At 34.6% G+C, this 27,498-nt stretch overlaps 2 protein-coding genes across 5 annotated transcripts in view; one reads left to right on the plus strand and one right to left on the minus strand.

Annotated features, from left to right (window-relative positions):
• The window catches only part of LOC106163017 (anaphase-promoting complex subunit 1), a 33,686-nt gene that overhangs the window by 1,425 nt on the left and 4,763 nt on the right, over positions 1-27,498 (minus strand). For both annotated transcript variants that reach the window (XM_013540483.2, XM_087005137.1), the window contains exons 11-51: positions 27,271-27,369; positions 27,013-27,103; positions 26,544-26,753; positions 26,047-26,190; positions 25,750-25,810; positions 25,337-25,524; positions 25,062-25,136; positions 24,717-24,908; positions 24,336-24,406; positions 24,033-24,124; positions 23,623-23,771; positions 23,363-23,438; positions 22,988-23,089; positions 22,652-22,774; positions 22,197-22,324; positions 21,667-21,851; positions 21,305-21,394; positions 20,916-21,024; positions 20,208-20,348; positions 19,975-20,024; positions 19,467-19,651; positions 19,020-19,111; positions 18,729-18,815; positions 18,508-18,555; positions 18,282-18,364; positions 17,145-17,223; positions 16,547-16,621; positions 16,049-16,125; positions 15,043-15,133; positions 14,716-14,829; positions 14,274-14,419; positions 13,270-13,356; positions 12,774-12,891; positions 12,442-12,519; positions 8,701-8,768; positions 8,395-8,470; positions 8,133-8,195; positions 7,395-7,475; positions 3,225-3,320; positions 1,292-1,457; positions 701-835 (exon numbers count right to left, since the gene is read on the minus strand). In XM_013540483.2, the coding sequence (XP_013395937.2) occupies positions 701-835; positions 1,292-1,457; positions 3,225-3,320; positions 7,395-7,475; positions 8,133-8,195; positions 8,395-8,470; positions 8,701-8,768; positions 12,442-12,519; positions 12,774-12,891; positions 13,270-13,356; positions 14,274-14,419; positions 14,716-14,829; positions 15,043-15,133; positions 16,049-16,125; positions 16,547-16,621; positions 17,145-17,223; positions 18,282-18,364; positions 18,508-18,555; positions 18,729-18,815; positions 19,020-19,111; positions 19,467-19,651; positions 19,975-20,024; positions 20,208-20,348; positions 20,916-21,024; positions 21,305-21,394; positions 21,667-21,851; positions 22,197-22,324; positions 22,652-22,774; positions 22,988-23,089; positions 23,363-23,438; positions 23,623-23,771; positions 24,033-24,124; positions 24,336-24,406; positions 24,717-24,908; positions 25,062-25,136; positions 25,337-25,524; positions 25,750-25,810; positions 26,047-26,190; positions 26,544-26,753; positions 27,013-27,103; positions 27,271-27,369 (4,421 nt within the window). The remainder of the gene's footprint in view (positions 1-700; positions 836-1,291; positions 1,458-3,224; positions 3,321-7,394; positions 7,476-8,132; positions 8,196-8,394; positions 8,471-8,700; positions 8,769-12,441; positions 12,520-12,773; positions 12,892-13,269; positions 13,357-14,273; positions 14,420-14,715; positions 14,830-15,042; positions 15,134-16,048; positions 16,126-16,546; positions 16,622-17,144; positions 17,224-18,281; positions 18,365-18,507; positions 18,556-18,728; positions 18,816-19,019; positions 19,112-19,466; positions 19,652-19,974; positions 20,025-20,207; positions 20,349-20,915; positions 21,025-21,304; positions 21,395-21,666; positions 21,852-22,196; positions 22,325-22,651; positions 22,775-22,987; positions 23,090-23,362; positions 23,439-23,622; positions 23,772-24,032; positions 24,125-24,335; positions 24,407-24,716; positions 24,909-25,061; positions 25,137-25,336; positions 25,525-25,749; positions 25,811-26,046; positions 26,191-26,543; positions 26,754-27,012; positions 27,104-27,270; positions 27,370-27,498) is intronic.
• On the plus strand, positions 3,224-11,825 carry LOC106163015 (melatonin receptor type 1A-like). Of its 3 annotated transcripts, none has more exons than XM_013540480.2 (3): positions 3,224-3,353; positions 6,022-6,128; positions 9,907-11,135. In XM_013540480.2, the coding sequence occupies exon 3, from the start codon at positions 10,103-10,105 to the stop codon at positions 11,099-11,101; it is 999 nt and encodes a 332-aa protein (XP_013395934.2). In that variant the 5' UTR covers positions 3,224-3,353; positions 6,022-6,128; positions 9,907-10,102; the 3' UTR covers positions 11,102-11,135. The 3 variants fall into 3 exon arrangements, with proteins under 3 accessions (XP_013395934.2, XP_013395935.2, XP_086861266.1); XM_013540481.2 differs by having other exon boundaries at positions 9,925-11,135; XM_087005140.1 differs by lacking the exon at positions 3,224-3,353 and having other exon boundaries at positions 5,780-6,128; positions 9,925-11,825.

A 27,498-nucleotide genomic window follows, 5' to 3' on the forward strand; every position in this document is an offset into this window, starting at 1 on the left:
CAAACACACAAAGGAAAATAAGGCTAAAACTCATATATATATATATATAGACAGACCGCCTTTAACACTTTGAACCTATAAGTGACAAAATAATACAGCAACTAAAATTTTTTTGGTCTTGACAACAATTTCCAAACTTAAAGTAATCTGCAGGGTCACAGTTTTTGAAAGAAATATTGAAATGAGAAAAATTATCCAATATGAATGGTTTTTGGAACTAACTGTATCTTAGTCCCTTGAATCCTTCTAATTAGTTTGAAACAATAAGTTCAGTAGTTTTAATAAAAATGGTTTAAATGATAACAATGCACAGAACTGGGTTTTTGTCAATTTTGATGCAATGTAGCATAAAGCTTAACAGCACCATCACCACCAATTTTGATGTACAACTGTTAATGTGAACATTTAGAAATTTTAACTAACATGCGCACAAGTCACACGCAGAAAATTTAAAATTAACAAAAAAATTTAAAATTTACAAAAAAAAAATTAAAAAAGAAAAAAAAATCAGACTGGTTTGCACAGCTGAGCTGAATGTTAGTCCTAAAGATCATTCTTGTAAGTATTTTTCTTTTATTGTTTTAAGGAGGTAAGAGCATAGCAGTGACAAATGTAGGTAAAGGTGGTTAAATGTCCAAATACTGTGTCTGTCCATAAAAACACATGCACAGAGGGATAGGAAAGCAACCTAGGGAAATACCTTTCAAATCTTGGTTTTGGAAATATCCTGGCAGAGGGAGATCATGCCAAACCAAAAATGTGCCCAGGAAAGTGGCATCCACAAATTCATCACACTGATGGCTGCTGAAGTACTTGGCCACTGAAGAAGGATGACCTGCAACATCATTATATTAAATATATTTCAATACATAAGCTACTGAAATTAAATAGGAAGACTACACAAAAACAACTGTAGTATATATTAGTTAAAGAGGCATACAAACTGAGAAAAAGTGCCCTATTATTGTTGAGATGATTTCCGAATGGTGTCTGAAACAATTTTGAAATATTTACCAACTTGTTTACATTGAAGATGTGGTATTTTTGCATCTAATATATTGCGTAAAGTACTTTACGTGCTCCTGAATCCATAGAACATGGGCAATTAAATTAAGTTAAAAATAAGCATCAATTAGGTAATTTTATTGGTCTGGACAGATGATGAACACCTCATGAAAAGTCAAGAGTTTAACCAAAACCATCATGTTAACAAGGTGTCAAGGACACAGAAGCCATTTCAGATAGCATTTACAATGGAGAGGCAGGAGCTAAAAAAATTGAATGTAAGTACCTTTCAACCATTCCTCAAATATCACATTTATTTTACTCTCGGCAGCCAGTAAGAATTCTGTTGCCAGCAACCTCCTCTCAGACCCAAATCTTCTGTAAAGAGCCAGAGCCAGCTTCACCTGCCAGCATTTCATGGAATCCAACCCCTGTGAAAGACTACCAATAATCTGAAATATCAACAAAACATTACCTTCAAAAATACAATCATTAATAAAATTATATTTTAAATCAACATGTATAATTAAAAAGTGTAGTAGCATCAAATGTTGAATGTTTGTTTGTATTTTTGGACAGTTCAATGTAACTGGACTTGAGGTGTGACAAAAACTCTTCTCTGATTGCATTTACTTATTACTATAGTCCGTTTCTATAATTAGAAAGCCTTTGTAAAACGTATTTCTACCCTTTTGCTCACTTGAAGCCAGACAACAAAGATTTTGGAAGATTTACCATTCTAAGAATTTAGGCTTCCCAGAACGGTTAATCCCCAGGCTCTGATTTGGTTAGATATCAGATATTTCTTGTGAATCATGCTGAGGGACCATTACCTATTATATTTTTCATAAACTAGCTGTTATCTTCTTTTCTGACAAACAGATAGAAGACAAATTAATTCTTGATAAATGGCAAAAACGCTTCATTAGTTTTCTGGAAAGCAACTAGCTGTCCTGGAAATTTCAGCTCAGTGTTTTAAGAGATTTCAATTTTGGTCCAGATTTTAGAAACACACACACACACGGTTGGATCCATTAAAGTTTAGGAAAAAAATCCTATGCATAGACAGAAGACTTGATAAGATAAACAGGGGATTTACACTACTGGGCATAAGTTTTAAAACTGATCTAAAGCACATCCAGTCTTAACTTTTATTATGAACTATGCAAAATTAGAAATCAGTATTCATTTTATTGATGAACTTCTAGACACTGATAGACACTGGTAATTTTAAACCATTGACAGAACTTCTGAACGATGCTGATGATATTTAAACTTCCCTGCTGTGGTATACCCATACTATTCAGACTGGAAAAACCAAAATATGCATAAAACGATTCATTCATAGGATTCTTTACATGCACAGTTGAAGGCTTACTTACAAATGATGTGTTATCTTTGTCTTGCGAATATGTTAGGTGCATATTCACAGCAACATAACCAAAAGCCCTTCCAAATGAAACCATTCATTGTAACATTTATTCTGGGCATTCCTTTCGAGGGCAGGTATAGGCATGGATAAAGAGTTTTTCTGCCACTGGGATAAGGGGTTTTCTCCAAACTTGATTTCAATTACTTGGCGACTTGAAGCCCAAAGCATACAGTCAAACTTTCCCTTCAAATGTCCTGAAGCAACAAGGTTAGCCTTGCTTCCCTTTTTTTGCTTCAAGCTTACCTACTTCTGCACTGTAATTCTAGTTATCAGATTTGGGTACATAGAGACACATTTCTGGCATAGGAGCATTTTTTTTTTATTTAGAAGTTACATTATATTGAACCAACAACATACTATGCTTACTTTAACACTTATTACTGTGCATTCATAAACCTTATTGTCAGGTAGAGTTAGATATGACAAAAAAAAAAATCCATTTTAAATTCCAATTTTTTATCTGGATGTGAGTTTATTAATTAAAACTGAAAATTTTGAGACTTCTTAAATCTGCTTCACCATTCAACTTGATGTCAGTTATTATCTTTCTTTCAATTCTGTTTAATCCACACACATATATATATATATGCAATGCCTATCTATCTATTTCATTTTTTTTATTAGAAAAGCAACACCTGCTTCCAGAATATCAATTAACTTACACAAGAGACTAATTAGACTTCTGGTGTAAATCTGCGTGCACAAGAGCTTTCATGACAACATGCCAAGGTGTCAAATACTTGTGTCATGTGTTATAAAAGCACTTCAATGTACTGATGGCACTTACCTGGTGCAACTCTATGTACATGCTCAGCATCTCTGGTTTCTCCTGAGTCACACATTCATGGAGTAGTGAAGAAAGCATTGACGTCTGAGGATATTCCTGTGAAAAGAAAAGAAAGTCAACATCAGGCAGGTATAAACATTATTCTAATGTGACCCCAAATTCATGGAATGTTTTCAAAAGAAAAAAATTACAGCAGTACATATTTTCCAGAGATGAGAACTTTGGGTTATTTGAAAAATGTATGTTTTCCAGAAGTTCTCTCAGTACTTAAAATATTGACTTTTTACTAAATTTGTAGATTTATCTCTTACATTACGCATCACTTTAATGATAAGTACATATGCATTAATGGCTTACAACAATCAATACAGATTGTGCTTAACACTAATAAAGCACTTCCATTGTCTTGTTTTTATGGATCACGAAAATGAGGGAAAAAAGAATGATTGAATGAATGAAAGACGCCTATTACAAATGCTTTAGTGATGGTAAGATGCTTGTGGCACACAATCTCCTAACAGTTGAAAAGCCCTTTTTCTCCAAGAACCTAAAGTTCAGGGGCATGTTTTAAATGCATTGTGCAAAAAGTTCACAAACTCTATCAGCAGCAACAGAACAAGCATAAATATAAGTTTATATATATATATATATATATATATATATATATATATATAAAGTACCCCTACTCTGAGTTTACCCAAAGGGTTTGTCTGATCTTCAAGAGAATCAAATTCATTTGAATCAAATAAATATGCCTCCTGAAGATATGAGATAACACAAAATAGAGATAAAAACATCTGAAGAGAAAGAGAATACTTGTTGGTGCAGACTGGTGCTGTTCCCTGTTCATGACATTACACAGGTCTGCTATAATTCTCGATGACTCTATTTTGGGACATTAGTACTTATGTTATCAAGCTTAGTGTTTTATTCCTAACTGTTAATACAACTGCTCATATCAAAACATGACTTGTTCTGGATTCTGGATTCCATGCAATCTCTTCATTTTTTTTTCCACCAAGTTTTTCATTTTTTGTTAACTAACCCAGGTTTCTTAAAAACTGGACAGAAAAGTATTAAATGGATAAGTACAAGAACAATTTAACAGCCAGAAATTTGGAGACTGCAGTTTGAATTTTATTTGTTTTTTGGCTGATGGAGTGTATAATTTAGATTATTTTTTGACATGCGGTTATTATCAGAGTTCTGTAAGGAACTGGTTGTAGTAATTTGAATCCGTCCAATGGTATGTACAAAGATGAACTCTTGCTTGCTATGTATCCACACCTGTTACCACTGATGTCATAACACTGGACTAATAATTGCGCATTATTCACAGTTGTTAATGTTTCAGTTTTCACATTATCAATGCCCAACATTATTAACACCTTACTTTACCACTAACGTCACGACATAACTTTGTGATTTATGTGACAATCCTTGGACCAATAATGTTGAGACATTTCTTAATGTTATAAGGCAACCATTTTATTGATCACCTCATGAATCGAGTGCAATCAATTGAAAGCTCACGGAAGTTCAAGATTTTTACACAAGCAATCAACAGAAGGCTCATCTTATTTTTTTATCCTGTTTGTGAAATGTAATGGTTTATGTGGAAAATGAAACTAAAACTTATACATTAATAGAATTATAAAATTCATTGAGATTAGTAAGTCAATTAGAATTAAAATTAAAATATTTAAGCCATAAAATATTTGCCAGACAGGGTATATTCTTTCAAATAAGAGAAAATACTCAATGAGCCTGCTTTCACCGCAAAGTGACCACTAAAATTCTTGTCATATTAGAGTTAGGAAATGTTGTCACATTAACCATAACAAAAATGACGTTACATTATCTGTGTATCATAACATTACCAGTGAAGTTGACAATGTGACAACATTTATTGCAGTTGTTGCTTTGTTACATTAACAGTTGTAACAAACCTTCCAACAATATTACAGGATGAAAAAATAAAAAAAGAGCCCGTAAAACTTTTTAAAAATCCTACAAATTTGCTGGACATAAACTTCAGATTGTGCATGATCATTCCCCAGTTTCTGTTATTTTGGTCACTTTGAATAAAAATTGTTCTTTTTAAAAATATGCTCCTAATAGCCTCCACTACATTGGCGGCAGACTTGCAAATGTGGCAAAAAATTGTCAATTTCTCTAACACATTCCTCCTTCGGAATTTCCCAAAATTTTTGCTCTGATTGCTGCCCTTCAGTTCACTAATTGTTTGAAGTTTGCTCTGGTACACGTTATCCTTGAAATACCCCCACAGATAAAAATCTGGGTGGTTCAAGTCAGGTGAATGCAGTGCCCACTCAAGGTCACACTTCCTTCTGATCAGTCAGTGACAGAATTTAAATGTGGACATTTCTAATCAAAACTTTGCCATCATTTGTGTTTTCTAGATTTTTTGGAAATTTTTTTAAAGCATATCAATACAACCACGAACCCTGGGTAACCTGGTCAACATGAGACATGACTTGGAAATACTTAGTTATTTTTCTTCTTATTTCAAAGCTCGCTCCCCACTGATATGCTGCAGTTTTCCTGTAACAGTGTAAGCCAACTAGTTCACCTGCCTATGAGCAATCAATACCAAAGATTATGACAATCTGATCACAATTATATCCAGGTATATCACATCAATGAGAATACTACTGAAACTAGCTTTTGGGAAGTCAGGCATTGTATGACAAAAAAACTTGATGGGAGCTATAAGGTTAAATTAATTAACGGAAGCATGTAAATATATCAATTGAATAATTTGACCAATTTCTAGAAACCATGGAAAGCTGGACCTGCCAAGAGCTTTGCCATACTTGAACAGAAGGAAAATTGGAGAAGAGGCATCATATGGCAGTGAGTGGAAAATCCATCAAGCATCAAGTAAGGGGTCTCTATTTTAAACTATTACAAGTATAAGGGACACTGATGACAATTCCCAAACAATAAGACCCACTTCTTAGGATCAATTCCTTGTGAAAGATTTTAGGTCAAGATCATAACATTGGATTGTTGCTAGACTAATTACAAAGTAGATTTTATCATTTGTTTCAAATATATTCCTTAAAGAGATAACAACTGTTCATTTTGGCCAAAAAATTAATTTTCCTGGGGTAAAGGACAATTAACCCGTGCTAACCAATGGTTAATGAATCTATTTTGACATTCAAAGTTAGTCCCTGTTTTTTTTTCTAAAAAGTTTGGTTTTCTGTAATATTCTCTTAAGAGATTATTACAGAGTGTAGATATCTTTAGAGGTCACTTCATGTGATGGCATGCACAAACTGTTTTTGGTGGTAAAATGGAATTTATTATATTTCTATAAGCCGTTTACAATGCACTTATTGTGAAATATGGATAAGTTGATTAACTTATGAACAGTTGTTATCCCTTTAAGATCCCACACCCAATATGGAAGAAACATTGTCTATTTAAAACTAATAAATTACAACTTCAGCAAAATTCAGACCAAGCCATCATATACTAGAAACTGATGCTAGTTTCCACCACCTATCAAAAATCACACAATCAACATTGTCAAATGCTATGTATAGAAAATGCAATTGCACAACTTGAGATGCAAAATTTCAAAAGATACAGAACCAAATTAAATGAAGGAAAAAAGATAAGTTTGCCAGAATCAATCAACTAATTATTTTTAAAGCTAAATCCACACCCACATGTGTCTTGAGAAGAGTGCAGTTAGTGAAACAATTAACCAACAGTGTGTATAATAGTACACAGCATTCCAGACCTTTAGTGTATTTTCAGTTTCTTGTCTCAAAGTTTAGCACATCTATCTAGTCAAATCTGGTTTTATCACAGAATCTATAATCATATGTATAATAATATTCTCCACATCATTGTTGAATTAGATCCACTAATATATCTTTTTTTATATGTCACACAATATTGTGGACTCAGGTACAAAAATACACTTTCTAATCAGATCCAGTTACAGTACATTTGACAATGGCAAATAGAGCTAGTATGTTCGCACAAGACACTGTGGTTTCAACTTCAAATATCTCTCATGTAAAAGGTGACTGTGAGATTAAACTTTTTAAAATGACAGAATTGGTGAATAAGTTTGAAAATCATCATAACTAAGGTCTTTGCAAATAAAATTTTGTGAAGATCTTTATTTACCTGATCACTATGCTCTTTGCAAAATGATTCTGTAAATGAGAGAATCCTTGCATCTGAAGTAAACGACTTGATAACTTCAGGCTGTAAGAAAAACAGTATTTCAGTGGAAAAATTCAAGCTTAAGCTCAGTAACATTTTATATAAAATACCCATTTTAATTATTTAAACAGATTAAATTAATTAATTTTCAGTTAAATTGGAAAAATTGTGTACAGTAATGGGTGAGAGAAAATGCCCACTCCTGCATATGTACCACCAGCGAGGTACAACAAAGGGATAAAAACACAAGAAGATAACTACAGTTTTTTTTGATAAAAAAAATTTTCCTTTTTGACACATGAAGGCTGGGATGCCTGTGAAAATAAACCTTTAGTCCACTTACTCAGGCAAAATGATTTAACACCAGCTTTTAGATGCATGAAGTCTGAGGCATGGAATCCAAAACCACCATCAGATGGAGAAAAAAAAAGGTTTGGGGGGAGAGGGGGACATTTATTATTTTTTTCAACAGCCTGAAAGTTCCATAATGATATGACTCATTATTTCTAAACTTAATTTTAAAAAACCTCTGCATTATTAGCATCACTTTCTTGCTCAATGACAGTAAACACCAATGAATTTCAAACAATGAACCCTCAAAAAAAAAAAAAAAAAAAAAAAAAAAAAAAAAAAAAAAAAAAAAAAAAAAAAAACCTCCTCAGTCACTAACAAAACTGCAATGTTTCAAAAAATATTTACCTGCACTCGCTGATGGCCACCCTTATCACTCACAAATGATTTAGCTAACAAGCTGTGGTAACCCTGAAATATACAAGACCCATTGTCATACATTACGATACTGCCTTATTTAGATGTGTAGTTGGCTAGGATAGTTATATTCATGCACTACTTATTATTTAAATCAATACATAAAATGCAATGCTCCTTCAAGGAATATTCAATTAACACACTGCTCACATATATCGTGACTTTGTGCCTAATTTGTTGTCTTTGTCTGTACCTTTGGGTCTTCCATATATGTCAGGTGGCCTGCCCTCTGCTTGACATACAGAGTACCGCTGGTACTTAATATGTGTCTAAAATGTAAAACAAATCAATAATATCAGAACAAAGTTATTGCACAAGTAACCTAAACCTTTAGTTAACTATATGCTGTTGTGAAATATTTACAGATTTACCACAAATCTAAGAAGTTTTCCATATACATGTCTATGCACATGATATGAAATTTGGTTTCGTGTATAAAAAAGGTATTATCAGATGAATAAACGTAAACATTTTGAATACCCAGGTTGACCACACTCACTGTAGTTTATTCCAATTTTGGTCTGCGCAAAAAGAGACTGGCCAATACCGCTCTCCAGTAACAACAACCTAAAAATATTTAAAAATAAATACTTAGTTTGCTTGGTTCATTTTTTTTTTAAGCATATGCAGAGTTACAGTAGTTTTTAAAAAATCTTTACATCTTCTGTGAATAATTAAATAAATAAATAAAGAGTGCTACTTCCTAACTTGTGCTCTGAAAAGTTTGCATGCATCATTATGCTATACACACTGTACATATCTTCTCAGTGCAGTATCACTTCACCTATTTGCTCTTGCAATCCTCCAGCTCACTACCAATTTTGTAAAATATTTTCTTAAGCAACAGATTGCAATTCAAAATGAATTGATGCTGTTAAAAGTGAAACCACCATTTGAGTCTATGCAAGAGAGTGGATTATATAGGAATGGCAGACATTTGCTCCACCATCACCATTAATTCCTTTTTCTTTTTAGAGCACATTCAAAACAAATGATCCATGGACTAACTTGATCCGCCAACTATACATGGCTGACCCCACTTAAAAAGTGCTGCTGCTAATTCCCTGATGGTTTCCCTGCCTCCACACGCACCGTCATTGCAGGGGCCTAGCAATTAAACCTCAGAGCTGAGATTTTATCCATTTCATGGTACATGTGGAGGCGGGGAGACCATCAGGGAATTAGCAGCTTGCTTTTTAAGTGGGGTCGTGCATATTTAGTCAGCAGAACAGTTAGTCTGGCGATCATCAGTTCTGAATGCGCTCTTTGTCATTTCTGTTTATTTTAATTATATGCATTGGCAAACATCAGTGTCTTCATATGTCAATGTTTTCTACAACATCTTCAAGCATTATTAACCTGACAGTGATCAAATGATATTTATGACATATCTGAATGAATTACAGTGGGCAGCCTTTGCATAAAGGCCACTTCAAACAACAAAATGTGCAATATCAGATTTATCATTTAAATAAGTATGTAAGGTCAACATTGCATATACAAGTCTTCTAATTTGATAGCAGGTTCAAATAAGCAAGCTTTATTGTCATTGTGTAATCATAACAATTATTGGACTCTTGTCAAATTAAAAAAAAGTTCACTTCCTTCTTGTTGTAGAATGCATTGTGGTCAAAGGAGTCAGCGACAGACTCCACACAGTTGTCCATAAACATCACAACTGCTAATGAATCCTAATTCCTCACAGTTTCAGCATTCATTTCAGTAAAGCTCCTGAAGAGCAATAACCTACGTCAACCATGGTAGAAAAGAAAACCAAAGCCATACATGTCCATGTATCATCAGACAAAGGCCTGGTTTGGTGCCAGAAACTAATTAGCTTGCATGCGAGACCAGTGCAAGCTCCACTTTTGTAACAACATTCACCAGTATAGTATAACAAAATGGAAAATTCCTCAGCATTTTACAAGAACAGTACAGACGGTTCAGAGTTTGGGCCAATTCCTCTCTCTGTTTCAGTGATTGTGTTCATTGTGCTTATCCTGTGCATTGTTATTGGAGGCATAGGAAATTTTTCCACAATGGTGACAATCGTAAGACTGCCTGATCATCCTAAATCATCCTACTATCTGATTGCAAGTATATCAGCAACACACAGTTTACTCTGTTTCTTCGTCATGCCAGTGCACATGGCATCCTTGCTTGTTGAGGACCACGAGCTTGGGAGGGGACTATGCGACTATTCAGCATATGCGGCAGCAATCCTTACAACAACGGCAAACTTGCTCTTGTGTGCCACGGCATTACAACGGTACATTGGTACCATGCACCCGAGCTGTTTTGGGAAGGTCAAGTCATCCAAGTATACAAGGGGTATGATTGCACTATCGTGGCTTTTACCCTTGTTGTTATTTCTTGTTATCAAGTTTGCAGTGTTGGATGAAGCACCTGAATACACACCTATGGACCTGAATTGTAAAATAGCAACGAGCAGTCTGCTCAACTTCCTCTTGCCTGTTTTGTATGCTCCGTCTACTCTTATCATGCTGTGCTCATATTTGATGCTGTTCTACAAAATTAAGAAGATGAGATCTACAGTGGCACCTGTTCAGGATAACTTGGAGGTCAGCACCCCTACACCTATGAACGATTACATTGTAAAGTATCAACTCAGACTGACAAAGACGATTTTCCTGATCCTCACCGAACACTGCCTGACCGCTATATGTCCCGGATTCATGTGGCTAGCAGCGGCCAACTCTGAAAGTGACCCAAGAGTGCTATCCATCTTGGCTATTCTCTTAATGAGAATGGGTCCAGTTTTTGATGTTATCATTATTTTGGTCGGAAACAAGTTTTTAAGGTTTCGAATAAAGAATCTGTATGCTCACATCTTTGGATATGACAGTGGTGATCCTAATTCTATAAATTGGGCGGTGTGATTATATTGAAAAAAAAAAAAAAAAAAAAACCCCTCATCTTTGGTCTCCAGTAAGGTACCTCACACTAAGTGCAATATCTTTATTATTGAAATTGCTTACTAATGTAAACTAAATGCAGATTTTTTTCTGCTTTGATATAAGAGTACCATTGTTTTAAGTCCAAAAATTATTTAATGTGCAATTAGTTACATTTTATTACTGCATTAGTACATTCAACTGGGTTTTAATGTGCCTATGCCAAGCAGTGACAAATGAGACTTGTCACAGTCAATTCTTTGTTTTTGTTCCGTTTTGTAATGACTTTTATTCCCTCATCCAAGACGATAGATGATACAGAAAAGTTCACAGTTCTAGGTCACTGTAAATAAGATATATAGGAAAGAAGTGTTATTGTAATCATCTTTTTGCTGAGAAAAGCATATTGTGTTTTCATAGGCAAGCAATGGCCATTAAATTATTTTTATCACATACTATGGATCATTGTCATGTACATGTATAAGTAAAATAATGGGGCCACTCTGTCTTACCATTGTTAGTCTTTTTTTCCCACATTGTATCATACTGACTTTGTAAGGCACAAAAATCCAGTAATAATGAACTTTCAACTTAGTTCACATCTATAGACTAAAGCACATTTTATGTATGTTTTTTGGCCAGATCTAATGGAATTTTATTTGGTTATATGATCATTTTTATGAGCAAATAAAAATGTATTTTAAAGAATTCTAATTTCCATTGTGGCTGTGTATTGTTCTCTTAACATCAATGCTGAATTCTTTTCAGTGATGGTTTTACAATTAAAACAACACACGGGTGGGCTTAAAAGCTCTTCTAAATAATATAACCAATTCAATTGGTGTGTGTGTGTGTGTGTGTGTGTGTGTGTGTGTGTGTGTGTGTGTGTGTTACAGATTGATTAAGCATCATGAATGTAGAGGACAAGCACAAATACTTTCATGTAATCAAAATAAGAGTTCATAAATAAGATTTGGTAACCATAATAATAATAAAATCCTTAATCTTATGAAACTTAATTAAAAGATTTAAAAAGTAGTATTGCCAATAAATCCAAATTAGTGAGAATGTGTAGGAATAAAGAAAAAGCCAAGTCCCAGCATATTACTATAACGTTGGAAAAGTCATGCTAACTGCATGTCATGCTGTGTTACTGCTGACAAAGTTCAAGGTTGATACTTGAAACAAGATCTCCGGATATCAGGCATGAACAGCTTACTACTCAAGTGCTGCGATGGGGTTTTCCTTATCTATTAATTTCCTGTACACACACTGCTCTTCCAATTAAAGATAATGAGGTCAGAAGGCTAAATGCACAGGCTTACCTGCTGCAATTGGTTTAATTCCGGTAATAAACAAGGAGCCATGACCTGATACTCTTTGGGGGGACAGGATGAAGATGGCTGAAAATAGATCAAACATACAAAGATTTTTTTAAAAATGCATTTCTTGAGAGAGAGAGAAAAAAAATGAACTGACAAACAAACACTCACCTCAGATATTATACACAATACAAGTTACTAGGCTCACATTAATTCTCTTATGAACATTAAATATTACAATGATTTGATCTAGTAATCAAAAACATTATACAGGGAGAAGATTGAGGGCAATTCTGAAGAAGCTTATATGAAATGAATTTGTAATTGATACCAACCTTGACAGTAATTTGTAGAGGAACATAGCTAGGGCAGCCTGTGTCAACATCTCGAGGTATAAGAATTCTCGAGTCTGCAGCCAGCACATACAAATGCCTAAAAGCTTGAAGGTGATACCTGGAATTCATATTAAGAATCCAACCCATTAAAAAGCCACTCTCTGTCAAGTGAAGAGCCAATGAAATGAGTATGACCAACACTGCTGAGCTCATCAAATAATTTTCTGCAATTATTTAGATCATTGTTCTTTAAAAACTAATTTCAATTCATTATTTCAAACCTTTTAAAAACTGTAATTTCGGGTTTTCCCAGACATACAATAAACAAAACAAAGTTATAAACTGTTAAGCAGATGTTAAGTTCAGGCAAAAAAATAAAATAATATAAATAAATAAAAAATAATAAAACCTTCAATAGCTTTGTCTAGTTCAATTGATAAAATCTAATTTTTAGTGGGACAGTTGCATATCCCATGAACAGTTTCCCTTGACTCACCTGTTATCATTGCTGTGATTGGGAAACTTTGGGAAGAAAGCACACAGCATAGCAGCCACAGCTTCTGGCTTGGTGCTCAGAGTGTATCTACAATGTAAAATGTACAAATAATTGATAAACTTTGATCCACGCTAACAGAAAACAACTGTCATCACCAAGTGGAAAAGCAAACACATAACTGAGCTTCTCATTAATCTGGGTGCGCTTCGCTATGCCGAAGGTTCGCTATGCCGAAGGTTCGCTGTGCCGAGGGTTCGCTATGCCGAAGGTTCGTTATGCCGAGGGTTCGCTGAGCCGAAGGTTCGCTATACCGAGGGTTCGCTATGCCGATTGTTTTTAAAAAGATGTTAATTTTACACACGCCCAATAACTACAACAAGTTCGCCAAAAATAATTAGAGAATGTTTTCTTGTCAGTAATTTCCTAAATGTGGGTGACGCCCATAGTGCCAAAAATAATTAATAAATTAACTTACAGAACTGGTTATTTAAAGCGATTTAAGATGTTTATGTCCATAAGGATAAACCTTCAATGCGCAGTTTTAACAAATTCAAATGGTACGGATGGAAGAAGAGAACTTTTAAAACTCGTTTATTTTCAAAAAAGGCCACTGCTCGCCCCGTTACATAACAAGTACAATGGGTGATGGGTAGCCGACTTTTTCGGCGCAGCGAACCCTCGGCGCAGCGACCCTTTCGGCACAGCGAACCATCGGCATAGCGAACCTTTGATTTTGGGGCTCCGGAAAAACTTAGCCGATTTTAGACCAATTTTCCGGTTTTGTCGGCACAGTGAACCCTCGGCACAGCGAACCTTCGGCACAGCGCGCTGTCCCCATTAATCTAATAACTGTAAAGCATCACTTTCCGTCTTATCTATTCTCAATTTTTGGATACCTCAATACAAAATATCTGAATGGCACTTGAATTGGCAAATGATATATCTCCCCACCCTTCTATAATAAAAATATATGAAAGCACAAGCAAAAAGTTTTCTTATCTCACCTTCCTCCACCTAGAAACAGCAGCCCCACGGCCATGCTGACTGCCATGTGTGAGCCATAGAGGACATAGTTGTAGCTTGGCCCCACTCTGGTCCTCAACAGGCGGCAGATTCTTAACACCTCCAAATGACCAGTCCCAGCCATCACCTTACCAATAAATGTACACGACAGTATTAGACATTTACTGTTGTTTTCAATTCATTTGGAATTTGTACTGGATTCTGCTAAAAAAAAGTCACAATGGTCATTATCTCACTGCTTATTCTATTATTATCATTATTATATTTCTAAAAAAATATTTAAATCATTTCTTAGGCTTTTGTTCTAATAAAGACCGACATAAAACAGCATGCACAGTTGACCTTTGTTTTATTGCCTCAGTATGTGAAGCAGGCTGCAGAGAGAAAACTGACTAGATTATCAACACAGACTGTTAAACTTACCATGGCCAAAGACAGTACCACCACTATGAGGCAGCTTTCTAGGCTGCTCTTCCCAGCTTGTTCAATGGAGGAGGCAGTGTTCAAATACTGGATGAACACCTTTGCATAGTCCAGCTAGATTTCAGAAAAAAATATTTGTTAATATTCCTATATCATATTTCAAAGTATATTAAAATCATATTTGAAAGAATAGATAAATTTCATGTAAAAACGGTGACTAGCATGTAAATTAAGAAAACAAACATATAACTAGTTAACAGAAAACACTGAATTTGTTCACAGCTTTGAAACAGTCTGTTGAGTAAAGTTTGGAAAACATAACCTTACCAAACATTCAAATGCTTCTTGATTAGCTGATCCAGCAAACTTCAGTGCTATTGCCATGCATCCTCCAGCTACGATGTTGCAGTAGGCTTGACTGCAAAGAAACCATGAAATTAACTGGATTATCACAAAAATCCTTTTTTTTTCAAATATTTCATTCAACTGGTATTTACAAAAATAGGTAAAGTAGATAATAGATCTAAAAACTAAAACATAGTCTTTTTATTCTGATAAAACAAGAAAACAAAATATAATTTCTACGTTCCCAAATGGGATAAAGTTGGAATTGTAATTAAATCTCGTACTGGAGCTTTGTTTCATCCATATCTCAAGGCCTTCTCTAGGTGAACTGAAATTCCGCTGTCACCGGTGTCATGTGGTTAAAAACTACGCGGGATGTCCCCCCAGTATCCAGTCCCACAATCAGAGTGGTTGGTATTTCAGGGACCATTTCCATACCCGATCGTATTAGCAGGATCGATCTATCTCCCAGGGGTTTCTCACTAAATTGCATTTAGTTTAAGGGTGCAGAAAAGTCAATTACCCCCCTAGCAGCTTCAGTGGGCATGACAGACATTTAAGCTGCTTAAACTGAATGCAATTTAGTGAGAATCCTCTCGGAGTTAGATCGATCCTGCTAGTACAATAGGTTTATGGGAACCCAGTCTCAGACTGCCATGCTTGTCAAGGGTGGGCATTCAATCCTCTCACGAATGGCCCTTTCACTCCTCATTTGAACCAGTCCTCCTCCTTGTCGAGGATCAAAGAGTCTCTTGTTTTAAACATCAGTGGCAGAGACATTCATTTTTAACTTCAGCTCGAGCATGAGATTTAATATTACAGCATTCCATCTTTATCTAAGTTTAAACCAATGGACAAATAAAATTTTCCAATTTGATTCCCATCTGGATAAACAATCATAGCTTGTTTTTTAAATGACTAAATGTTAGAATATGACAAAATAGTAATGGATAATATGAAAAATTTATCTATCATTTGTAGTAAATACCTCATAGTTTCAAAGTCAGTATCACAGGTTGGATCATTTTGGTATTTATCCCGGTTGAACGCATACATTTTTATTACCTGTAAAAACATTAGATTCACCATGTAAACTTACATTACATATTGTCAATCTTATTTCATTTTCATTCTTAAGATTAGAAAACCAATACCACAGACAAAACCAAATTACGTGACAACAGCAAATTGAAAACATATCAAGTTGAGTGGAACAGGCATCTTTATACCACACCTTTCACCCAATAGAGGTCCAGTTTCACCAACACTGATAACACATTGGTTTTTCTGGCATGTTTAATTTTAGCTCATCAGCAGAAACAGGCTTACATTTTCTCTCTCACACAGACACACAAAGAAAAAAAAGACATTCACTAAATGCTGTGGTCAACCAAGAAATGGATGTCTTGGTTGGAAATACTTATCCATAATGGATTTTTTTTTAACATTATAACCACAATGTATTTTTGGAACATTGTTGCTATACCTGTGGAATATTTTGTTCAATCCATAATTTGGAAGGCAATACTGAATCCCACAAAACAAGTCCCTGACTGATAACCTATAAAAAATGAAAAAAAGTCACTGAAATAAAATATAACATATATTTCTGTTTTGTTATGAATATCATCATTTACAGACCTGACTGACGAGGCAGTGGTGCTAAAGAACCTGGCTTTAAAGGATTTGGCGCAATTAGAAAGATTCACCAGGTGTTTGTGTTCAGCAGTTTGGATTTTATGTTCTTCAAAGAGTTGATGAAGGATATTTTTTATGGGATGCTGCAGTAACTAAACATTTACGTCACTACCAAAGCATTCTTAAAATCAAGAAAAATAATGAATCAAAATTCTGAATATTGTAATCCATGCAGGTTTTTTAGCATCAAGATTTCACATTTTGCATTATCAAGCAAAATCAAGATTGTAGCTGTCAATTTTTGTTTTCTTGATGTTGCTGGGCCCAAAATGCTTCATCTAAGGTACTATGATCATGTGAACTCTCTATTCAAAACAACCGTGAACACAACAACTTGTGTCATTTAAGCATGTATAATTCAGGCACAGCATGCATCTCTTACTTACTCTAAGCATGAGGAAATCTGGCCTAACAAAATCCAATAGAAACTGTGTGTCAGGTGCCATCAACCACTGGGCAACAGCGCTGGCAAATGAGAATAGGAAATAAGAGATAATTACAGTCATTTTTTTTTTTTTACCTTTAACTGTACATCAAGTACCATCAAAACACAACTACAAGATCTGAGAGACTTTTAATCATTCCAGAAGTACCACCAGCTGGGTTTTACACACAATTGGGATTAATACCCACAGAGACATACTTCAAGCATATTTAGATCCTTGCTCCAACAAAGCTTCCAGGTATTGTTTGTGACCCAGAAATATGCTATATAGCAACAAAAAAAGTGGGTTTATAGAACCTGGTCAAGGTCTGCCAATCACAGACCAATTATATTTGGGTTGATAACTGCAGGGTCTCTAATAATGCCAAAACTAAAAACAAGTTTTTGTATTTGCTGATGATATAACTAAATTTACACTGAATGTGAGAATAAAACAGTGTTCAAAGTACACACAATGGACAATGGAAGTCTCACCCCCTTAATCAGAGTAATCAAATAATAATCAAGTAATCAATAATCAAAGTAGTTAGATCTTGAGTAGTTATAATGCCTGGTCTTTTTTTTTTCTTTTTGTGAAATTTGATGTTAATAAAATGATACCAGGAGCATATCATTCCACAGTCATTTATCTCCCCCAAAATATTGGTTCAGTAGGGGTGACACTTCTATTGTCCAGTGTGTGTAGGTATCATAACAATTACAAGAAGCTGGATTAACTCATCTTTTTTTTTATTAAATCATCAGCATATCAAAATAAAAACTTGCTGTTAATAGCCATCTTTAAAAGAAAAAGCACACCAAAATGGTTTGTTATCTTTGTTATCACTTAATAGGTATTATCTCTTTTCCTCTTCTTTCTTTCTGTACTTAACTTGTGCTCCTGATATATATGAAGTTTTACATTTACTCTGTTGTATATATGTATATACCTATCCATTTGTTTTATTTATTTATTTACTTATTTAATTTAATTTTGTGGAGAGCATATAATGCTTCCAGCGCCTTGCCTCCACTTCATTCTTTTGAATAAACGTTGTTTAAAAAAAAAAACACCAAAATGGTTAAATAACCAACTTACCTGTTATTGCTCTTGAAGAACATCATCCCTAGGGCCAGGGTAGCACCTGGGGAGGTCACATTGACATTGACTGCATCCCCTTCCTGAAAGATACCCCATTAGTATTATATCTGGGTTAATTGGGACAAATCAAGGTCAAGGCAGGTCAAGAAAGGTCAAGGTTACTGTGGAGCAGCAGCAGCAGCAGTAGTATGTAATTGAATTTCAGAATGTTTATGTCACTTACTTTAATTTGGTAACTTGGAGATTTGTATCGTTCTTTATTTAGGCCAGTCTGAAAAAGAGATGACAATGCTGAAAATTGTATATATTTTTGATAAATATAAAGAAAAACAGCAAACTGAATCTTTTTTAAAACAATTCATTAATTTTTTCAAAACGTTTTTCCTTTCAAAATGCACTATTTCAAGCAGCACATAAAAGAGTAGATGTAAAGAACTGTCATACCATGGGCCTTTTATGTCCTCCAACCATGAAGTGATAGAGCTGGTCGGCCATGTTTAGGTCAGACAATCCCAAGGTCTCACTGCCTCTCTGATGAAAATAAAGGAAATTGAAATAGTCATTCAGGCTAGGAGGAAAGGGTATCCATACAGCTAAAAAAAATGGTAAATGTCTTTCAAAAACTTATGTTGGAATCTGCTCTGGCATAACATCACTGACAATGAGTACATGTATTATAAAATGTTCTTTTTTTGCCTCAAGAAAACGGATTTATGTCACCATTTTTTTTCTTACCCCTAACATGACCATCCCTAAAGCAAGTCCAGCTGCTAGGGAGTAAGACTCACGGTCAGTAGCATTGTCCATTTCGGGCCCTGGAGGACGGCCTGTAATTAAGATGATTTCAATTTGTTCAAGATAACTACAAATACTCAAAACTAAGTCTTAAAGATGGTAATTTAGCACACTGATGCTAATAAAAATTGGAACCTTAAATATTTCTATATAATGGTTTTGCTGTAAACCAGTCGTTAAATTTTACCAAAATGCCCAATTAAAACAATTAAAAATTAACAGAGAGTATGAGCATCGTCTCCCAGTCTATTACCTATCTCAGCCAGCAGTACAACAGCCACCCTATAATGGTTTATCTGTAAACCAGTTGTTGAGTTTTACTAACATGCCAAATTAAAAAAAAAATTATTTAACAGAGAGTACGAGTATCGTCTTCCAGTCTATTACCTATCTCAGCCAGCAGCACCTCAGCCACGTGCCTGTGTGCCGTACCCTGATAGACCAGACCCATGCCCAAGATGGCGGACACTTGCACCACGTGGGGAACATCCAGCTCTGTGGAGGTAGGTGGCAACATGGCGGCTATGTGGATACTGAGAAGACGAACAGTCGCATGGTCCATTGTGCCTCTCCTGAAACATAAGGAGAAGAGTGAAGTAAAAAAAAAGGTAGCACGATCAGTCATACCGCTGTTATAAATTTGCTTTAAAAAAGTTACATTATTACTGTTTGCCATGGTTTAACATAAATATAATTCTTAAAAGTATATAATAAACTGCATGGGGACAAGGTTTGATATGACTATATGATATCAAACAATTTAGACTTTTTACAAACAAGATGAAGAGCAGCAATACATGATCAGATTAAAATTAATGGCTAAAAAAACCCAAAAATATAATAAAAATGTGCTAACACCATATATACATTCAAACTAGAGTACACTTCTACTTACTTTGCCGCAGCAATTCCCAGCAACAATCCAACACCTGTCATATCATGTCCCTACGGAAATGAAAAAAAAAAAAAGTTGACATTTCACTCAAATATTTTCCCAAAAATTTATACATTAGCAATCCAAAATTCACATTTTTTGGCTGGGATTACTAGCACTGAACCTGCACAATTTGACTTGATTTAACATAGCTGAAACAAAGTGTTTACGGAACTGGTGACTAAACAACATACCCTGCATAAATAGTCATGGACATTCATGGTTGCCAGATTGGAGAGATGACCATTCAAACCCAGGGCCATTAAGAAGCCTGCATGTTCATTGGTCAACTCATTACTTTTTGGTTTGTTATAGATGATCCATGTAGAATCAACCTAAAAAAGGAGTAACCTTAGCTATAATGATGAAGATCATATCCTATGTTAATATTGTGGGCGGTTAAAAATGTCACTGCACTTCCATTTGCCATTAGCTGATATATCACAAATTTTCTTATCATATTGATGCACCTGGCAAAAAAGGATAAATTCAAATCTGTATCTGTAAAATTGTGGTATAGAGATTTCTTAATTTGATAATACTAAGTAAACACATTTAAACTGATCAAGACAGTAACCATTCTAAAAGTTAAGTAAAGTTTGGTTCTTATGTACTGCTTAACATTATATATATATAATGTTAAGCAGTACATAAGAACCAAACTTTACTTAATATATATAATGTTAAGCAGTACATAAGAACCAAACTTTACTTAATATATATAATGTTAAGCAGTACATAAGAACCAAACTTTACTTAATATATGTAATGTTAAGCAGTACATAAGAACCAGCATGGCTTACAATACAATTTTGGTGAAATTTTACAATGGCCACCTGGTCATTTTTGGCCAAGATACAGAATGAGTGTTGACGCTCTTGCCTCCCTGGGGAGGATACTACCTGAGAGGAGTTGGCAATCTTAAGTCCTGCTGCAACTCCATTGTGGAACTGTGGCCACACATTCATGTTGGCTGGGGTCTCGATGTGACTCAGGTCTATGGTCGTGTTTCTAGAAAAATCAAAGCAAGAATTCTTTAGATGGTACCAAGTTTCTGTAGAGTACTTCACATCACAGTTAAATTGTTAATGGAACTTCAATTTTTTTCACTTATATTCTATTGTTTAAGTCACTTTCATACATAGTCTATCATTATACTGAAATCTTTTTTTTAAAAAAAAAAAGAGAAATAAATTAAAAGAGAAGCAAATTTTTTGGCCTTTTGTTGCCTAAAAAGTTAGATATACCAAAAGAAAAAATTTTAATCAAAACATTTTTATACTTATTATACCTTGGTGGCACACGTCCAGTGAGACAAAGTTTGGGAATGGGCAGTGTTTCTGTGACAACAGGGTGGTAAGTACTTAATGTAAACATACCCCTGAAATAAGAATTCAGCATCGATAACATTTTTCTCAAAAAGTAAAAGTTCATCATACAATTATCATAAAATGTACAGATGGAAAAACAGCCAAAACCATCTAGTTTTGGTTTTATTTAGTAGCATTTTATATAGTGAACTAATTTCAAATTTCCAAAAATATATAATAGACACTTCTGGGCAATCAATTTATCTCGAAGTTCATATCAAACCTCTCTAAGCACACTATGAATATTTAAACAAAAATTCTCAAGTTTCACTGCACTATTCACCTTCCCAATGGGAGAGCCATTGTTCTGATGCAGATAGAGTACAGATGCCTGCTCTGCTCTTCTATGAAATCATGGTCGCTAACTTCAGGCTTTTGAGTAAGCATGATTTTGACAGGTTTAGAAGATCGTAGCAACTTGCGAACTTCCTGAATTCTGTGATCTTCATTGAACCGCAGCCTGAGCAGCTAGTATGTGAAAGCAGTTTGAGATCAGCTATTTTAAATTAGTGTTTATAAGTTCTATCAGGATGTAATACACAAGTTCACAAGGTCAAAATATTAATCTGCTGAATAAAGCCTACATTTTGACTAGATAATTCATATCATAAAGAATTAAAATGTGGCATGTCAGAAAAAGAAGAAAAAATTCTGCGATTAGAAATTTTGAGCACCTACTTGTTTAGATATTCATCCAATAGAAGTATTCCCTATAATAATTTGATAACATAAAAATTCATAATATAGACACACATCCTCGTTTCAGAATATCTCTTTCATGAACAGAAAAACTATATTGAAAATTTGCAGTACCTCCTTGTCTAGATTATTCATCCCATCCTCATCTTCTCTGACATTTTTGGCAGAGGTCTCATGGCTGCCTGGAGGAGCTGTGTAAGGAGTGTGCTCACAGTGGACTTGCTTGGCTAAATCTTCCCTTCCTAGAACAGGTTACAGGAGATATAGATAGTGAGAGAGATTAGAGAAACAGACTTGCTAAAACATCTTTAGAATATTATATCTTGGGCCATACACCCCACATCAATTTCAGGTACTGACTGTTAAAAAAATGAGCATATTAAATGCAAAACTGATATTATGAACATGTTAATAACAGCTAAAATACCATTAAGATAATAGTGAAGAGGAAATGCTCCTAAATACATATTGGCCTTATTTGCTTCAATATAATAAAAAGATAATTACATCATAAAAATCCAATTAAATGAAAATCCAACACCCCTAAACTTACTACATTTAACCCTTACCTATTAACTGATAAGCTTCCTCTGGTAATGTAGAAGGTGGTGTTTCTCTACCATGGTAGATCGCTTCTCTCAAAGGCAATGCCACCCCCAGTGGCAGGTTTTCTATTGACTCAAAGGTTATTCCTGAAACAGATGGAGCATCCTCAGCATTTCTTTGGCTATATTCAACATGCAAACACTCATTTTTTTTACCAGGCAATCCACAGTAAACCCATATTCCCCTAAAGTAAAGGCTTATTCCCCTAAAGAAAAGGCTATAAATAGAAAAAGTAGATTTTTTAAATTTTCATTTTTAAATTTTGACCATTTAAACCAAGTTACAAAAGCCTTACTAACCTAGTTCAGTCATCAGCTGCAAAATATTTGTAGAAATGGAGGCTTGAGATGATCCAGCAAAACTTTTGGACAGTGAGACATTAGTTGATGTTGGTCTGTGACCTAAAATGGAATCATACCATATTATAATGTACATTAATGTAACAAAATATTTAGTGCAATTGAAACCATTTTGAAACCATTTTGACTGTGGTGATTTCTAATTCCTGTCCTTATTGATTTTCTGGAATAAGATATATTGATGCTTATCATTATTCTAAATATCTTCAAATTAAGTTTCAAGAGATTTAGAGTAACATCTTGCTATTAAAGAATCAGGACAAATAATATCAAGTCACATTATTCTGAGTTTATTCATACAGCAAAAATTCTCACCTGCTGCTGCGATTTTCTTTAAATATTTTTCTTTGTCTGGTTCTCGTCCACTGTTGCTACACAAGACTGTAAATAACTGAAAAATGGAGGTTTGATGGTCGTAATACTGCATGGATGAAGAACACAAACCTGGGTTCATTCGCCAGAAATAATCAAATACTTTAAATTCGCAAATTACAATTCTAAAAGTCAAAATGTGTTGATGACCACAGTGAAAACTTACAACGTGACTGTCAACATGCTTCAATGATCACACTTACTATGACGATATTTCTGACTGATAATGTCACATTTGGAAGGTAAGGGAACACATCAGGTTCTGCTCCCTTCAGCACTTGGTACAGCCATCTGTAGATGCTGGGAGGGTTCACACTGAAAAAATGGGGCCTGTGCATTTTTTGAAGATTTTCTGAAAAGAAAACAATAAGACAGTTACACCAACTGATTCACATAAAAGATGGATTTTAAAACAGACTAGAGCAGTTAGTTTTAAAAAAAAAACATCTTGCTACATTAGTAAACTTGCATTAATATCAAAGTGTACACTATGAAAAATGTCTGTCAAAGATAACCAACCTTTCCATATTTGTCCATTTTTAGAAGGGATAAATTTACTTTTCTTTTTGACAAAATAAATAAATAAATAAATAAAAAATACAACTTGACTCACCAGAAGAAAATTGGCTTCTTTCTTGCAACACATTAAAAAGATGTGGGAAATCTCTGCAGTAATGATCAATGTAAGCCTCACACTTTAGATCTCTGGAAACAGAAAAATTCCATTTATAAATATAGATTTATAATATCAAATTACAATTTTGGTGACTTCTTCCATTAAAAATAACACAAAATGGTATGCTTACCAACAAAATTATACAAGAACAAAATAAATTTTCACAAAAGCATTCTACATAAAGTAAAATACTGTGCAATGATAAAAACCAGCCGCTAAAACTGTACTCATTATTATTACCTTGAGAGCTGGTGTAGCACTGTTGCTATTGACTTCAGCTCCTCAGAAAGTAGTCTGTTGAGTTTGGCATTCTACAAAGAATGAATAAATAATCTTGTCAAAAGTTGATACAGTGACTACGAGTCACTTACCATCAAACAATTCAATAACCTAATTAATATACACAAATCTCATAAATGCATCCAATTATGAAAGGTATTGTGAACCAGCAAAAGACAAAAAGGGGAGATGCAGTGTTAGAATTCACCAAAACAAGGTCATATAGTGAAATATATATATAATGTCATATAATACCAATGAAAAAACATTCCATGGTACACCATCATATTGCACATTGTATTGTACTTGAATATTTGTTTCCACTGCTTTTGTTATTCATACCTCATATGCCAAATGTAAAGCAAACATGACTGCAGGTATGTGTGAGAAGAGCAAAGCTTGCACATCTGCTGTGCCCACTGTGTGACAGGAAAGGGATGGGGACTGTAAGGGAATTGGTTCTACTCCCAGGCTGTAACTGTGGGTATTCTGACTGAGCTTGTGGTGATCAGAGGACAGCAGGTATTGCCAATCCTGAAAAAAGTATCATTTCCATAAAAAATGATGGTTAGGAATGGAATGATTCACTGAAACTGATAATTTTTTTGATACCAATTATTAACCGAACAGCACTTAACTCTTTTCAAGACATAGCAATCGCTTCGTTATTTTCTTTATTGTGCTCACCTCTTCAGTGCCATGGTCTGATGTTCTTGCTTTCTTTGTAGTCATCACAGGAGATGCACTGCTGTCCATATTGTACTGTTACAGAGATGAAAAGAGACAAACAAATAGCTACTGAGGCAAATGAATTAGACAGCTTAAACATTCACTGTGCAAAGTTTTGTGATAAAAAAAGACATACAATTACCAAATATCTGAAGGTAAATTATGTGAACTAACACCAGATGAATACTCATTTACAAAACATGGAACATATCCTATCGCCAACATTATATCACCTTCTTTGTAAGAGCCAACTTTCCTGCATCGTATCCCATCAGATTAAACATGCACTTGACAAACTTTGTCCACTCTGATTGACTAGAGACTATACCAGCTGCATTACGGACTGCATACCACTTGACCAGCACCTGTATGCCCACATCTCGGGGCAGAACCTGACTAACTGCTTTCAGACACAGCCTCACTGTATAAAAGTAATGGTCAACTTTCAGAAATCAGAGTAAGTGATGTATCCCATTCCTTGCTAATCATATAAGACAATATTTTAATCTGCTATCAAGTTAGTCAAATATTATTTATATTTTACAATATAAAGGAATAAAATTCCCAAAAAGTCACAACCTTAATAGGTTAAAGACTCGACTAAAACTTATACATGTTAGGGACTTACAGAGAAAGACCTATTTACCTAAAGGGGATTCAGCAAGTTCTGGTAGTCCAGTATGAAATAGCTGGCCATTAGCAAGTTCCTGTCAAAGACAATATAATTGTTAAATAACTTCTCCAACTTCATATCCAATATTTCATCAGATAACTGATAACAAGTGTTGATTCTATTACCCTTAAAGCAAGATTTAGATCATATTTAACTCTAAAAAATATAAATCTTACAATAGTCAACCTGTTTAAAAAACAAAATTTGCTTCACAGGAGTCTGGAAGCCTATTATTCAATAAGAAATTATCCACCAAAATGGCCCTCATACCACAGTGAACTGATTCTCTACAGGATCCTTTATCCCTGCTATAATACTAGGGAACTGCCAGGAAGACAACTCTTCAGCCAAGGAACCATCTAGAAGCTGACTCGATTCATTGAACTCAGTTGGCACTGGTGATAGCAGATTTACCTTTAAATATTAATGAAAAAAGTATGACAAGTTGATAAATATCCACTTCAATCTAACATTTTATGTGGGGCACTCATATTAGTGAAAATGAAATGCTGCAAATAATAATAAACCCTTGCAGACTAATAAACAATAAATTAAACTTTTATCCATATTTTTATCCTTGCATCTTTTTCATTCTCCAATCTTACACCTTACAATCACAAATTTCCATAATACCATTGGCTTCAAAATGTAAAATTCAATTTCAACTTATGTATATATCAATATATTTTTCTGTTAAGCCCCTTCAGTGTCTTTAAAAAAGCTTTCAGTGTCTTTAAACAGTGACTTCTTCAATTAGTGTGTAATACCTCCTCCTCAAATCCTGTGTCCATGGCACTGGGAGGTCTACTGGAGGAAAAAGGTCCCCGCGCCGGGCTGTCTGGTACAGGGGGATAGGACAAGGAAGTGGAAGGCGTGGCCAAAGGAATGCCTGGAACATGGATACTGTTCACTTGTGTGGTGCCTGTATACAGCACTAGGTTGCTGCCAGGGTCCAGGACCACCATCATGTTTAATGTCTGAAATATTTATGGATTGTGGTTATTGTGTGGCAATTAAAATGATCCAAACACCATGTTTTCTTTAAAGGACTATTCAATATCAAAAGGCCAAACTCTTTACTTTAACAAGTGAACCAAAAAAAAAAAACATTCTGGAGTATTACAAATGTCTTTATATCACATACATAAAAATAAGTTCATTTCTATCATCAACATCATATCTTAAAGTGCAAAACACTAAATTTGCAAAATGAAGACTTTTTTTTTGGAAGCCTACCTCCAATGGCCCAGCATCTCTGGCAGGAATGGTCAGCGCTGTTCCAAATATCAACTGACTTCTGTCATTGCTCTCTTCAAATTTCAAACACCTGAAAGTAAAAACAGAATTTAAACAATTATTTATACTTCTTTTTAACTGCTGCAGAAATTTTTGTCTGTCCCTCATGCGAGCCTGCCTAAAAGTGCCTGTTTATTATTTCACTTCATATATATATTAAGGGTAAACTGGGAAGACTTTTGATAACAGATTTCTTACCTAAGTTGTTTTTCTGTTGGTATTAAGTAGCACAAATACTGCTGTTCACGCAAGTCAGTGGTAATGAAGACTTTACTTGCACGGCCACTGTGCCTGCGACTAAATGATATAAAACACTATTAAAATGGAATCAATGTCATGCACTGCTAAATTTAACTCTCCACATGAGATTCAAAATTCCACAATAAATACATTTTAAACAACACAAAGAAATATAATAAATTCCAT

This window comes from Lingula anatina, chromosome 2 (assembly GCF_051362555.1).
Source record: "Lingula anatina isolate TDL-2025a chromosome 2, LinAna3.0, whole genome shotgun sequence".
Taxonomy (NCBI): Eukaryota; Metazoa; Brachiopoda; class Lingulata; order Lingulida; family Lingulidae; genus Lingula; species Lingula anatina.

Excerpts from the sequence above, each read along its gene's own strand:
- LOC106163015 (XM_013540480.2), top strand. The coding sequence starts at position 10,103 with ATGGAAAATTCCTCAGCATTTTACAAGAACAGTACAGACGGTTCAGAG.